The sequence below is a fragment of the Dendrobium catenatum genome, unplaced genomic scaffold (assembly GCF_001605985.2).
Source record: "Dendrobium catenatum unplaced genomic scaffold, ASM160598v2 fragScaff_scaffold_1336, whole genome shotgun sequence".
NCBI classification, from domain to species: Eukaryota; Viridiplantae; Streptophyta; class Magnoliopsida; order Asparagales; family Orchidaceae; genus Dendrobium; species Dendrobium catenatum.
In genome coordinates this window covers 60,106-76,182 of record NW_021319798.1, presented here as the reverse complement: position 1 = coordinate 76,182, position 16,077 = coordinate 60,106, and the positions used below count along the sequence as shown (strand labels likewise).

General features: G+C 35.4%; 1 protein-coding gene across 1 annotated transcript in view; it reads right to left on the bottom strand.

Moving 5' to 3' along the window:
• Positions 1-273: 273 nt before the first annotated feature.
• Positions 274-16,077, bottom strand: part of LOC110099383 (ATP-dependent zinc metalloprotease FTSH 11, chloroplastic/mitochondrial) — a 35,098-nt gene continuing 19,294 nt past the window's right edge. Inside the window, exons 9-18 of the mRNA XM_020826505.2 lie at positions 12,114-12,171; positions 8,876-9,001; positions 8,723-8,803; positions 8,340-8,469; positions 8,058-8,206; positions 7,488-7,769; positions 7,197-7,286; positions 7,074-7,127; positions 630-814; positions 274-492 (exon numbers count right to left, since the gene is read on the bottom strand). Of these exons, the coding sequence (XP_020682164.1) occupies positions 677-814; positions 7,074-7,127; positions 7,197-7,286; positions 7,488-7,769; positions 8,058-8,206; positions 8,340-8,469; positions 8,723-8,803; positions 8,876-9,001; positions 12,114-12,171 (1,108 nt within the window). The 3' untranslated portion in view covers positions 274-492; positions 630-676. The remainder of the gene's footprint in view (positions 493-629; positions 815-7,073; positions 7,128-7,196; positions 7,287-7,487; positions 7,770-8,057; positions 8,207-8,339; positions 8,470-8,722; positions 8,804-8,875; positions 9,002-12,113; positions 12,172-16,077) is intronic.

Below are 16,077 nucleotides of genomic sequence, written 5' to 3'. Positions count from 1 at the left end.
AACTAATAAAGCTTCTCCAATATGTCACCTGGTTGAAAATCAATGAAGCCCATATTAATTTCAAGGACCATGAACTTCCTAAAAACACAATTTAAAAAAAAAAAAGATTTATTTGACAATTAAAATCAGCAAAAAAAAAAACCATTCTTATATCATATTTTTCAATTTGAAGCAATCATATAATCCCTTTGAGTCAAAAACTCAAATCCAATGCCTTTGAATCGAAACTGAAGAATGAATGAGGACTAAAAAAAAAAAAAAGCTCAACTATAATGAAGTCGTGAAACATAAAATAAACCAGGTCTGAAGGGTAGATGATAATGAAGAAAAACTTATTGGAAAATCAATATAATTACTGAGTTGCAACATTTGTATTACTTGAATGACACTGAAAACTAGTTCAAACAAGCTTCTTACCACAAGCAGTAGAGCTCTCATTTATGCACAGTCGTCTCTTTTGCTGTAGCCCCCCAGCTTTCCAAGCTTTTTCTTCTGCAAATTCAAATTCTGAATCCATACAGAGCTATTTTGAAGCCAACGGTATTTTGAAGCCCATAATGATGAATCTCATGCCTTGAATAATTATATAATGATGGGGAAAAATGATCAAAGCAAATTCTGGAAGTCACCTGTGGCTTCAGGACTGTACAATATTTTAGAATTAGAGCAGCCCTTTCTAAGCCAACGCAAGCTCCTCCTGTTGCTCAAAGAGTTGGCCTTCTTGGTAAGGGTTAAGGACTCGTCTAATGTCTTCTGAATTTAGGGTTTCATACTCGAGCAGCGCATTTGCGAGGGCGTGCAATGCATTTTCGTGCTGTACAAGAATTTTTAAATTTAAATCAAGTGAGAACTAACAAGGAGGGTAAAATGGTTACATAACTAATGAAAAAAACTGAAATTTGATGTTGAATTGAAATATAATTATATCAAATTTAAGACATTAGACTTTGAAATTGATATGAAGAGAGTAATTCAACAAAATGAAAGGACTTTGGAACATTCTCATTTGTCCCATCTTGATACCAATTAAGCGCATCTCCAACCGAAAAACCCATTTTCCACTCTAAAATACAGTAAAATTTCAAAATGACGTAATTCATCTCCAATTGAATTGCATTTCTTTCTTCTTTCACGTGCTTCCTATGAAGGTAACAATCTCTCTCCTCTTTCACACGTTTTCCTCCTCTTTCGCGCCTGTCTTCAGCAACAATTTTTTTGCGTAGGTGAACAGTTCGACGCCAATATTGACGTCACATTGTTCACCTACTGAATTTTGACGTGAGATTTGAAGTTCGAATGCAGCAAATGGCGGATGGTATACGGTGGTATGCAGTTTGGTTGGAGATGGTCTAATTTATATGAGATGCATGGTTAAAGAAGCAATTGTGATATGAATAATGGCATGTGAGGCCAAAGAACATGTATAAATCAATCCAATCTTAACCTTGACCATTATATGTCAGGGATTGACCTCAATTGGCTTCGCATATGATCTCTAATATGATTTACATAGCATTTAAATGAGAAGTGTTTTCAAACGGCAGTCACAACTTAAATCTACTAATTCACATGTTTATTATTCAAATTATTGATTATGTGAAATTTAATCCAGAATCATAAGAACTATCAAAACTTTGGAGTTCTTAAATCAAATTAATTGCTATTCATTGTAATTGTGCAAAATGTGAAATTCAATTTTCAAAAATAGTTGGGAGTCAATCTCAATGTAAATATGATAGCTCTAGATCAAGTGAATCAAGAAGCCTGTCCCCTAAAGAAAATTGAAACACGGTTAATGAACAGCAGTTTTTGTAGTGGTTTTAGGAACGTGGGAAAAACAGCTGGATTCTTTTGCACAAGTTTTAAAATTACAATGATCTCACTCTTTACTGTAGCAAAAATTAATAAAACTGAACGAGAAGCATGATCTGTGAGATGGCGTTGATTGCCACAACCTGCAGCTTCTCGCCAGATGCTAATAAGAAGTTAGTTACTGCCATATTCCAAAGTGAAATGATTATTATTTCACCCACTAAGTGACATATTCGGATCACTTTATTTTCCTTTTTTAATTTATTTTATTTTTATTTATATTCTTAATTGGAACACTGTTGTTGTCAGATCCCAAATCTTTGATGAGAAAAATAGAGGGTTACAAAAGATAGTCGACAGCCCTAGTAAAACTTCTTAAAAATCATGACATGAATCATTTAATACATTGTGTTAATGCCAGAGCTTTCCCTGGAAGAGACACACTGTACGACCTGAATACAACGAGAAATGTGCAAGGGCTGCTACATCGACCCCCTGGTATAGTGTTAAATAAGCAAGGATTACCACATCACGGACGAATGTGGGCAAAGAAGTTAGTCAATAAAACTAGAATTAAGATATAAACTTGGAATATAAGTTTTCATACATACAAATTAATGGAATTAATAAATATTATGATTCATTGGAAGATAAATATTTTATATATTAAAAAAACTAAATCGGTTGGATAGAAGGATAAGGAGATTGATTGTTTAGGATTTAAACTATAGTATTCGCATAGGAGTCGTATTAAAAATGGTGTAGAAGTAACTATAAATAATAGCTTCAAGAATAATGTTATAAAAATTATTAGAATTGAAGATAGAATTATAACTTTAAAGATTACTAATGATGATAATATTATTAACATTATAAGTGTCTATGATCCTCAAATAGCTTTGAATATGTGTTCAAATTAAATTTTGGAATAACTTAGAAAAATTAATACAAAATATATCTCTTGAAGAAAAAGTTTTTATTGAAGAAGATTTAAATGAAAATGTTGGTAGAAAGATAAAAGATTTTAAAAGTAATCATTGTGGTTATGGTTTTGAAGGTACAAATGAAAGTGATAGGATCATATTAGATTTTGCTCTAGTTTGTAATTTTATAATTGCTAATACTTTATTTAATAAAATAGATGAACATCTTATCACTTATAAGAATGGATATAATAAAATTCAAATTGATTATTTTCTTAAAAGAAAATAGATCGTTTAGATTGTAAAGTTATTCCGAATGAAAATTTATATATCTAGCATCGCTTATGAGTTTTAGACTTTAAGACGAATGGCCAGAATACGAAAAATAAAGTAAAATGTTAATCTAAGATTAGTATGAGGTATTTAAAAATTATTTTAAAGTAATATTCAAGATCCTAAAATTTTGACTGTGCATGAAGAAACTAATGTTATGTGGAAAAAAATAATTAATGATATTAAGAATTTTATAAAAAATGTGCTTGGAATATCAAAAATAAAAGCTCTTAATAATAAGAAAAGTTGGGGTGGAATTAAAATGTGCAAAAAAAGATTAAAATAAGAAGATTTTTATAAAAATTGATTTAGGTGTAAAAGCTTAATAAATTGAAAAAAAATATAATGATGCCCGTAATAAGTCTAACAATAATATGTGATGCAAAAAAATTAACTATTACTCATTTATATAATAGATTAGCTACTAAAGAGGATGAAAAAATATATGTGTAAGTTAGTCAAGCAAAGAAATAATAGAAGTAATGATTTAGTTTAAGTGAACTTGCATTATGGATGAAGATCAAAAAGTGAGTTTATTAGAAGATAATATTCAACAAATGTGGTTGAGATATTTTTATAAGCTTTTCAATAGAGATAGCGAGAATACAATTAACTTTAGTAAACTTATCACCCTAAATGAAAATAAAAAATTTTATTTTTATCAGTCTTAGTAAAATTGAAGTTAGAGAGACTTTAAGGAAACTAAAATGCGAAAAAGCTGTTGGACCTAATGATATTCCAATACAGATATGAAAGTACTTAAGAGATTAACAAAATTTCTTGGCTCGTGAAACTTATCAATACTATTTTGAAGAGAAAAGATGCCAGATTAGCGGAGAATGAGTCTTTTGATTCCTATTTTTAAAAATAAATGTGATGCACAAGAGTGCGAATTATATAAGAATTAAGTTATTGCGTCATACTTTAAAACTATGAGAGAATTATTAAGCATAGGCTATGATGTGATACTAATTTTTCTCAAAATCAATTTGGATTCATACCAGGTAGATCTATTATGAAAGCTATACATTTATTGAGAGGTTTAATGGAGAAGTATATAGAAAATAAGGAGGATCTACATATGATATTTATTGATTTAAAGAAAGCTTATGATAAAGTTCCATGAAAAGTGCTTTGGAGAGTTTTAGAAAAGAAAGGGTTAAAATGCTTATATTCAAGTCATTAAGGATATATATATATACAAAAGCTATTACTTGTATTCAAACACATGGCAGTTTGACCAAGTATTTTCCTATTTCAATTGGATTACATCAAGGATAAACTTTAAGCTCATATCTTTTTTGTTTGTCATAGATGTTGCTACTAGACATTTGCAAGAGGAAGTACCCTAGTGTATGCATTTTGCTGGTTATATTCTTCATGTTGATAAGACTAGAGAGGGAGTTGAAGGTAAACTTAAATTATGGAGGTTAACCTTAGAGTCTAGTGGTGGTTTTTGTTTGAGTAGATCTAAAAATCGAATACATAGCGTGTAATTTTAGTAGTAATAGATCTAGTGGGAGGATTGTGACTTTGGGCGATCAAGACATTAATAAGAGTACATGTTTCAGATATCTCATTTTATTGTTCAAAGTAATGGTGAAATAGATGGGTATATTATTAGTAGAATTCAAGTTGGATGGTTGAAGTGGAGGAATGCATCAGGCATGTTGTGTGATAGAAAAATAACCCTCAAACTTAAAAGGAAAAATTCTATAAGATGGTGAGACCTGCAATCTTATATAGCACAGAATGTAGGCCATTAAAAAAGAAGCATAAAATTGTGTTACAAAGATGAGAATGCTTAGGTGGATGATTGGTTTCACTCTTATAGAAAAAATGTAAAATGAGTATATGCATGAAATGATTAAAGTAGCTCCAGTGGCAGATAAAATTAGAGAGTTGTCTTAGATGATTTGGTCACATGAAACGTCAGCCTTCTGATAATTTGATTAGGAGAGTATGTGTTAGATTTGATCTATGTTAAGAAAGATAGAGGTACATCTAAAAATTCTTGGTCAGAAAATATTAGAAATCACATTTTTATTAGATTTAAATGAGAATTTAACTATTAATATGACAAAATGAAGAAAAAGGATTCATGTAGCTGATTAACGTAGTGGAATAGACTTGTTGTTGTTGTATATTCTTAATTGGGATCACTCATTGTTTTTAAAAACAAAATAGCATAAGCAAGTTAGAACTCTACAAAATTCAACATAGATAATTTAAAAGTTAAATTTGAAAGGAATCAATATATGTCATTGGGTATTTAGGCCAAGATTTGTATACTCAGCTTTGACTTCTCTCTCATCGCTTAAATGTCAATATCACTAGTTTTGACAATTTTATAAGTCTCACTGTTTTGATTTTTAAAAAGGTTATATATATAGACATTATATGTCATAAAAAATTATGATGTTAACCCACTAATTCATCATACATTGAGTCATTGACCTTATTGTTTAATATAGGGCATTCTAGTAAAGATTTTTTCTAGGTGAGATAAGGTACAAGGGTTCCCAACTAATACACTTCTAGATCTAGAATGTTTTGATCCAGACTAACCAAGAGCGCACACTCGATCCAAGAGATTAGGACCAAGAGCAGAGGGAACATGATACTCATACATTATGCTCATGTTTTAGTAAAGGTTCTCAACCAATACACCTCTAGATTCAGGAGTCCGTTATACATTTTCACTTGTAAACCCATTAAGATTTAAAGAGCTATAACTAACTTTAAAAACCAAAATCAATCAATTTTTCAAGAGCCACAAGATGGTGATAATTAATTTGAAGGCAGTGAACCATAAACCTCTCAGAACCACGACGTGATAGAAAGCTTAAAGCTTCAAATTTAACATACTTGACTTGATTTCAGATGAATTGCTGCACTCAAAAGCTCGATTGAAGCTTGACGAAGAATCTGTAAGCCAGATTTGCTCAAGATGGCTTCAATTGCTCGAAGGGCCAAGCTCGATTTGCAAATTTGAGCTTCCTGGTCTGAACACTCAACCAGTCTGCTTTGGATGGGGAAGAAAGTATTGCTTGCAGCTTTTAATACCAATGGCATTGATAAACTGAAATTCCAGCACAGTTCCTCTTAATCACCATTAAATCGATTAAAACATTATTAATGGTTGTGAGAGCTACAAGATTGATCCAAGTGGCTGTTAAGTGGATGGTGAGGATGAGTTTGATCTGCAAAGTAGCAGGTGGCAGTATTCTCTGCTTGGCTTTATTCAATTACTTGGATTAAGCCACAACCACAACATAATTAATCTTACGCTTTTTATTAAGGCCTGGAATTGAGTTTAAGCTACTATTCAGCTCAAATTAATTGAACCCAATGGCAATCTCAATTTGATCAATTATAATACTTGGGTCAATCCATGGTTGAATTGAAGGTATAGACTCAATGAGTCAATATTGAGTCATGTGGGCTAAGCTGGACCAATTTGGCTCAATAGGCTCAATCAAATGTCAAAGAAATTCAAATGAGATATAATTAACTTATTTGAATTAAATTGATCAATGTCGAGATAAATGGCCTAAATCTTAAATTGCGCCAACTTGGGTTGAAATAGACCAATTGGTGTAATTGGGTTGAATCATTGGCCAATTAGGCTTGAATTTAATTAATAATTTGGAATCCAATGCAAGAGTTAGATTGATCTAATTTGGTCAAATTGGATAAAATAGCATAAGGGGTGGGGGTTCAATCGGGTCCAAGGGTTTAAAAGAATTGAGGTTTAGGGTATAGAATAATTGGCCAGTCAAAACTAGGATGGAAGAATTGGCCAGTCAGTATAAAGTTAATCATTATGTTACTCGCATAAAACCCAAGCATAATAGTTTTCATGAATCAACTACCGCACAAGCCTATGAGATTCTAAACAAGAATAGAGAAATTCAAAATTGTAAAATATTCAACAAAGTAATATCAACTATGAAAAGAAAAGTGTGTAGAAGAATTGTTAGAACAATGATCCTATAGAAATACCTTCTTTAGTAGCCGCTTGACTCGATCATAAGCTTCTCTCAGGAGCTTCACCACCTGAATTTTGTAATAAAAATGTCAGACATTAGAACTATCAAAATTACAGATTTAGTTAATAGGACATACTTCTGCATCAATTCGTGACTGCATCTCTGATCCTGGCCGCTCTTTAATATGCACTGGGCCAATTGCATCACTCATTCCACATGATGAAACCTAAAATGTAGTGTAGAACTGTTGGATAAAACTGACACTGAAGACAGCTTTATGATTAAGGCTTCGTTTGGGACGGTTTTTTTACTGCTTTTTGAAGCAGCTTTTTAGCATAAAATTTTTTAATTTTTATGCTAAAAAGCTGCTTCAAGAAGCAGTAAAAAAGCCATCCCAAAAGCAGCCTAAGATGTGAAAAAGCTTTACCATATATTGAGCAAGTTCAGTGGCTGTATGTAGGTCATTGCTCGCACCAGTTGTTACATAATCTTCACCAAATATAAGCTCCTCAGCCACTCTCCCACCCATACATACATCAAGACGAGCTAACAACTGTTTTTTGCTTATGGAAGTTTCATCTTGCGAAGGAAGCTGCGTGACCATACCTAAGGCAGACCCTCGAGGAACGATGGTTGCTTTGTGAATAGGATGTGCACCCTCAGTATTGAAGGCCACAATGGCATGTCCACTCTCATGGTATGCAGTGAGCTAAGAAAACAAATGCAACTCCCAATCATCTTAATGTGCAATGAAAAAATATGTTATACAACAACAACATCAAGCCTTTATCCCACTACGTGGGGTCAGTTACATGAATCCTTTTTCTCTATTGTGTCCTATTAAAAGTTATTCTTATTTAAATCTAATAAAGAAAGATCATTCCTAATATTTTCTAACCAAGTCTTTTTAGGTCTACCTCTACCTTTCTTAACATAAGAAAGAATTTTAGGATAGAAAAGATTAGGAGAAAAATAAAACAACATACAATATAATTACCTTCTTGGAGTCCTCGGATAAATACATCGTTTTACGCTCAGTGCCCATAATTATCCTATCTTTTGCAAATTCCAACTGTGCAGAAGTTAGCTTGTCAGCACCTTCTACAGCTGCCTTAATGGCAGCAATATTGACAAGGTTTGCTAGATCTATAAATAAATGAAAAATAAAAGGACATTAGCTTAATACTAATTCTCTACTGATAAGGAAACTATGTTTCAAGCTGATTAGTTTGAAGAGCGCTTGAAAACAAATAGTCAAAGGAAATAGTAGCGAGCAAACCTGCACCATTGAAGCCAGGAGTACCACGTGCGATAGCTTTGACGTCCACATCATCAGCCAATGGTTTTTCATGCAAATACAGCTCCAAAATCTCTTGCCTACCCCGCACATCAGGACTAGGGACAACAATCTAGAGAACACCTCCCTTTTAGTGACAAAGATCAATTACGCATAGTGGAGGGTTTTGTGGTATTTCAAACTTAGAAAATCTATAAAAGTGGACTAATTAGTAGGTCCGCCTGAGCTATACATGCAAGAACCACCAATGTACAGACAAATTGATTGAAAAACATGCCATAACCAAGCTAATAAAGTTTAAAGTCAAAATATTCGCTCATTGCCTTCCTCTGGATGAGTTGAATATAATGTTTAAAAGGACTTACATGCCTATCGAATCTACCAGGTCTTGTCAAAGCTGGATCAAGAATTTCTGGCAAATTTGTTGCAGCCATCAATATTATGCCCTAAGTAAAAATGCTCAAGTGAGATGGCTAACAAAAACAATTACAAAAATCAAGGGCTTAATTATAACACACATCATTTTGCTCAAACCCATCCATTTCAACAAGCAGCTGATGCAAAGTCTTCTTAGTATGTCCTTCCCATTGTTTTCTAGTAGATCCAACAGCGTCAATTTCATCAATGAAAATGATACAAGGTGCCTATGAATAGCACGGAAAAGGAGGAAAAAAACAGAGATTTGTCAGAAATTCAATAAAGTATCAAAGCCTGAAAAGGATTTCATAAGTAAGATGACAAGCCACAAAAGCCAAGCACACAATCAAATAGATGAACAAAATCAGAAGAAACCCATATTTTTCAATTCCAAGGCCGGATCATGGACACCGTTCCTTTCTCAAAACAAGGAGACAGAATGTTCGGGAGTACGACATTTAGAACAGTTATAGCAGCTAACTTTAAAAAAAAAAAGCTTTGCCTAGTCTATTTTACATAATTTAGACCGCAGAATTTAGACTGCAGAGTTACCATTTCTCATCCAATGGAGTTAGAGTAGTAATCTTAGGGTTAGTTTGAGAAAACGTTTTCACAACTTTAATTTATATAGTTTGGCTGCAAATTTTTTGCTGCTTTTCAAAAAAAATTATGATGAAAACATCTAATAACCAGATATACTAGAATGTTTTTGTAAGAAAAATATTGTCCAACCTTTTCAAAAGGAAAAAAATTATAATATCAGCATCAACTTTCAAAAACTTTATTTATCCTACAACAATGATATTGTTAATTTCACATGCACGTAGTGACCCCAGAGGAACCCTCATTTTTTAACAGTTATTTAAGATGAATGAACCTTCAACCCTTCTAAATCATAAAAGCATTAGTAAATTGTTGCCTTTCTTCAACTTTCTTCGAAAGGGTTAACACCTTCAGAGCTACATGATAAAATTCACAAAAAAAATTTACTCATAAGCCTCCACACTGGAAACTGAGGTCAGTCTCTTCACAACGTTTTAGATAACCACAGCAACAATCTCTTAGCAAGAAAAGATACCAAAAGACTAATGCAACATGATAGCAAATCTTGAAGCTCCATTTTCTTTGGGCTAGAATTACCATATGGAGGAAGGTTAGGATTCCCTATGCATGAAACTCTCACCAAGACACCAACCATTATGTTTACAGTTTAAATACTCTGTACAGCTTTTGGCATTTTTAACTAACAAAAGTAAATATCCAGTTAGTAGGTCCTTCTGATGTTCTTATGACAGATGTTGTTACTTCATAGGGGTGTCAATTCGGGTCAACGGGTCGGGTTCGGGTCGAACCCGAAACTGACCCGGCACTGTTCAGGTCAACCCGAACCCGACCCGTTTTTAAAAACGAGTCAGGTTTCCGGACCCGAACCCAACCCGATTCGGGTCCGGGTCAACCCGACCCGACACGAATGACCCGAAGTTGACCTAAAACTGCTAGTTTCGGGTCAAAATAGGGTCAATCTTCGATTTTCGGGTCAAAATTGGGTCAAAAGCGGGTCAATCTCGGGTTTCCGAGTCAAATAGGAGTTTTCGTGTCAATTTCGGGTCATTTTCAGGTTGCTGGGTAAACCCGAACCCGACCAGATTTTTAAAACGGGTTGATTTGTTGAACCCGAACCCGACCCGTTTCGGGTCCAGGTTGACCCGAACCCGGATTTTTCCGGGTCGGGTTCAAGTCGTGTCAAAAATTGACACCCATATTACTTCAGCTATTGAGACATCAGCTTTGGATTTTTCCTTTCCCTCGGGTTCCTTTCCTGTTTCTGGCGAGACATCAGGACATAGTGGAGCTTTAGATGTTCTTGTTCACACCCTGATGGCCCATTCCATTACTACAATACCTGGCCCTGATTCTTTTAGCGGTCGCTCCCGTTGATGAGTCCCACTTAGGTATTATTTATGATTTTTTTGTCAATATTAGGTAGGTTCCCTTTCTTGAAGGCAATTACTCCGACCTAGGGAAACAACCAATCTTACCCATTTCATTGCAAAGACATTGCATCCCAAATCCAAAGCCATGAACTTCAAGTCAAAAAGAAGGTGGCCAATCCATTGCTTCTATGCCCACAGTCAACCTTTAATGTCAATAAAATAAGAAAAAAAGAAATCCCATAAATATGTTTATGTATATATTATTGAGAACATCTATGATTAGAGATAGTGGATTATGAGAAGTTCCATGGCCCAAGGTGATGGTATTGGAGAGAGGAACTTTGCACACAATTTAGAGCAATTCACTTATACAGTTTGTAAAGAGCAGTTGATTGACTTACAAAATAAATTCCATTTATTAAACAATCTCCTGTGAAAAAATACAAGCATCAACCCTATCAACCCTTATAGAAATAAGGTTGCAAGGATAATACCAAATAATTCAAATGTAATTATCCAACTCTATCCAAAAATCAAATTCAAACATATAATTACCCAAAATATGATAAATGAAGCAAATAAAAAAATCATACTAAAAATAAAATAAATTTGATAATAAATAGAAAAGGGCCAACAAAGGTTCAAAAATTGGTCCAGTTCAACTCTTTTAATTGGCCCATGAAAATCAATTTTTTTCTAAACTAAACAAGTTGCCGAAGGTGCGTGTTGGAAGAGTTTCAATAGTTGTCATTGAAGTAATAGATTTTGTAGGAAGGAGGCATGGGGAAGGAAATTCACTGAGTAGAGAAAGAGATAATTAGGATACTGATTATGATTCATTATGCCAACAATAAAGATTAGAAAAAAAAATAAAAATGAAGAAAACAAAAAATGGAACGAGGTTTTATGATCCTCCTACATAAAATGTATTTATAAATGAAAAATTGCTAGTTTAAGCCTGCGTATAAATCCTCACAAACTATTTTAATGCTAAAACTTTCAAGAACACCTTATAAAAGTATGCATGCATAAGCTATGAATTAACGCTTTCATGACTATGATCTAAATGCAAACAATAACATCAAGGAGATGTGCATGCCACATAATACAAAATATTCAATAAGGGAGAACTTTATTTTAATTTCATAAGAAATTACCCAAATTCAAAAAGAAAAATATTTGAGATTATTAAAGCTATAGCATTTGAGAGCATGCTAAATCATCTCCCAAAGAGTCCAACAACATGATAATATACTAAGAATTATTATTTAATTCAAAATGACAATTAAAACAATTTCAAAAGCAACATATACTTGCAACAAAAACAGAAATATCAAATGACCATGTGATAATGCAGGACCCTTAAATCAGATATTGTTTATTCTAAGCAAGAAGTTAGACCCACCTTTTTCTTAGCAGCCTGAAATAAGGACCTCACACGTCGAGCACCAACACCAACAAACCTAGCGCAAAAAGAAAACATAAACGGGTGGCAGGAAAAAAAAGATCAAATTAAATATATAATAAGAATCTCACAAACAAAAGCTTAAAACATTGATAGCATCACCATTGTGATACGCAGGGAGCCAGCCGGCCGGCACAGCTTGGATCGAAATAGGGGCTGGATTGGGTGGAACCTGGCAGGGAGAAAGAAGGGGGTTTGGCACCCATTGTGGATCACATGAAAGATATGATCTATTATGTAAGGAGGAATCAAAGGGGAATTATTCATGGAAAGAGTTCCAATTTTGAATTTAAATTTGAAAGGAAATTAATCAAAGAAAGGAGGCTGATTTAGGAGGGAATTAGGAAAGCCTATTTAGGGCTATCTATGTTGTTATTTTGGTATCTTGCAATTTATTTTATGCTGTAATTTTCTTTGTGAATTTCCTAGGGAGTTTAGGTTTGTGGGAGAGTCAATCTACCTCTCGAATAATAGATCAATTGTATCTTGTATTATTTTTAAGGAGAAATTTGATAACAACCATTATCTTTGTGTTCCTACACTTTTCTTCTCTTTTGTTTGTTGTTTTTACTTCAAAGATGCATCACATTAGTATCATTGTGAGGTTTTGGAGGGATGACAGCAAAGAAAGTGGTGCATTGGAAGGCGAAGTGGACCAAATCAAATCCGGGGTGGAGAAGTTCTCAACCATCGAAGAAAGGTTTTCAAACATGAAAGGAAGGTTTTCATCCATGAAAAATTGAATTGGAGGGGTGGAGGAGATGATAAGGAAGCTCATGGAGATGCAATCTACACCTATGGTTCCAATCACTAACCCTAACCTAGAATCGACCCAGATTCCCTTGGTTGAATCTAAGGGAAAAGAGATTAGATGGAAAGAGTTCGATAAGTAGAGTTTCTTTCATAAATAACCACCTCCTAGGGCTCCGATAAGGGACAGATTATTCGAACAGGGGGATATCAATAAGGGAGTTTTATGGTGGAGCTGGTGGAGTGGCCGACCACTAGGGAGGCCTTTTGGGCAAAGGAAGTGAACGAACGAAGGAGGGGGACAGATTGATTCATCGAGTCATGAGAGGCGGATGAAAGAAAGGTGGGATTCCCACCCTCAATACACGAGGGGAACCAACGGCAAAATAGAAAGTTGGGGCAAAAATGTTAGGGTGAGGAAGCTGGAAATATCAATATTCAAACAAGAAGATACCCATGGATGGGCATACAGGGTAGAGAGGTATTTCGCAGTGAACGAATTGAGAGAGGATGAGAAACTTACAATCACAGGGCTATGTTTGGAGGGGAAAGCCAACGCTTGGTTCTAATGGTGGGAGAGTACACATTTGATCCATTTGTGCGAGGAGCTTAAGCATTGCTTGTTGGAACGTTTCCGAGCTATTCGAGAAGGAGAACAATACAAGCAATTTTTTGTCTTGACTTGGAGAAGGCATTGACCATGGAATTCATGGAGGGAGGGAGGTGAGGATAAGGAAGATCCTAGTCTGTCCAAAACTAGGGTTTCTCTTAAGACCTTCGTGAGGGCAATCCAAGGAGCAGTGATGGGATTCTTGGTGGAGCTCCAGTGCCTCGAGAGAGAGGAAGGCATGGAGAAAAAGGAGGTTCAAGAAATAGTCCAGCTACTCCTGCAACAATTCAGTGAGGTGTTCTAACTGCCTCAAGGCCTACCACCCCAAGGGAACATGAGCATGTCATAAACCTGAAAAAAGGGTATCCACTATCAGTGTACAACCATACCGGTACCCACAGATTTAGAAGGAAGACAATGAGAAGCTAATCAAGGAGATGTTGGAGGCCAAGATCATTCATCTTAGTTCCAACCTTTTCTCCAGCCCTGTGTTGTTTTTGATGAAGGATAGTAGTTGGAGATTGTGTAGACTACCGAGCTCTGAATAAGAAAATAGTGTTAAATAGGTTTCCTATACCAATCATTGATGAGTTACTAGAAGAGTTATATGGAGCGGTGATATTCTCCAATATTGATCTGAAATCAGGATACCATCAGATCAAAATGCAGCCCGCGGACATCCACAAGACGACTTTAAGGACTCATGAAGGCCACTATGAATTCTTAGTGATGCCTTTTGGGCTAACCAATGCCCCAACTACTTTCCAGTTGCTGATGAACAATGTATTCCAGCCCTATATCCGCAAGTTTGCATTGATTTGTTCGATGACATCTTGGTGTATAGCTAGTTAGAGGCAGAGCACTTGAGAGTAGTGTTAGCAACATTAAAGGAACTTCAGTTGTATGAAAATTTGAATAAGTGTTCCTTCGCACAGTAGGGGATGGAGTATTTGGGGGGAAATATGGTGTCCAAATCAGGAGTATATGCAGAGCTTTCTAAAATAAAGGCTATGTTGGAATGGCTCTTACCTAAGGCCTTGAAGGAGTTGAAGGGGGTCTTGAGACTCACAATATACTACAAGAAGTTTGTGGGGGGATACAGCTCTATAGCATAGCCATTGATAGAGCAATTGAAGAAGGATAATTTCAATTTGGGGGAGGCAGCCACCCAGGCGTTTAGGCAACTGAAGAAAGTCAATACGAATGTCCCTATGTTAGTACTACCAGATTTCAACCAGCAGTTTGTAGTGGAGACTAATGAATCAGGCTATGGGTTGAGGGAAGTCCTCATCCAGAGTCAGAGGCACATAGCTTATTTCAGTCAGGTGTTAATCGCTAGGGCCAAGCTGAAATTGATGCACGAAAGGGAGCCGATGGCAATAGTGTTGGTAGTACAAAAGTGGAGACCTTACCTGTTAGGGCGACACTTCATAGTCAAAACCGACCATATGAGTTTGAATTTCCTGTTAGAATAAAAGATGGTGATAGAGGAGTATAAGCAGTGGTTTTCCAAGTTGTTGGGTTAAGACTTTGAGATACAGTATAGGCTTGGACTGAAAAATAAAGCTGCTGATGCACTTTCCAGGTATAGTGAAAACCCTCAGGTTATGGCTCTATCTGATCCCAAGGTGGTAGATAGGGAGGTATTGAAGAGTGAGATGAGCAGGATTAAGAGATGAGTTAGATCAGATGAGACTTGTTGTAGGACAAAGACAGTCACCTCGGTTACTCTTTGATGGGTTAAAAGTTGCTATATCAGTGACGTTTATGCTTTCGAGGATATCACAACACATCCATCACTTGTTGCAAGAGTATCATAGCACAGCTATTAGGGGACATTAAGGAGTCCATAAGATATATCATAGACTAGCAGGGGAGCTTAATCGGGTGGGCATGTGGAGGAATGTAGAGGAGTTGGTGGCCAATTGTAATGTATGTCAGAGACAAAAAATACCTGGCAATAGCTCCAGGTGGTCTTCTACAGCATTTAGCATTACCCGAAAAGGAATGGAAAGAGATGATTATGGACTTCAATGAGGGACTACCTAGATCAGAAGGGTTCACTGTAATTCTAGTGGTAGTGGACAGATTGAGCAAATATGCTCATTTTGTTCCCTTACGGCACCCATGCACAATGGTATCAGTGGCAGCTGCATTCATTAGAGAGGTGGTCCATTTGCATACCATACCCAAGGTCATTGTGTCTGATCGGGACAGGGTTTTTCTGAGTCATTTTTGGGAGTTATTCTATAAAGTGGAGTACAGCTAACCACCCTCAAATGGATGGTCAGACAGAGGCGGTGAATCGTAGTGTGAAAACTTATCTTCGTTGCTTTGTATCAGATACACCAAAGATGTGGGCCACGTGGTTGACATGGACAGAATATAAGTATAACAATTCATATCATACAGCAGCCCAGGCAACGCCATTTAAAAATCTATATGGGAGGGATCCACCTCATCTGATATTATGGACATGGCAATACAACAGTGAATCGATGGAGTAGTACATGGAAGAAAGGGACATGATTTTGGTAAAATCGA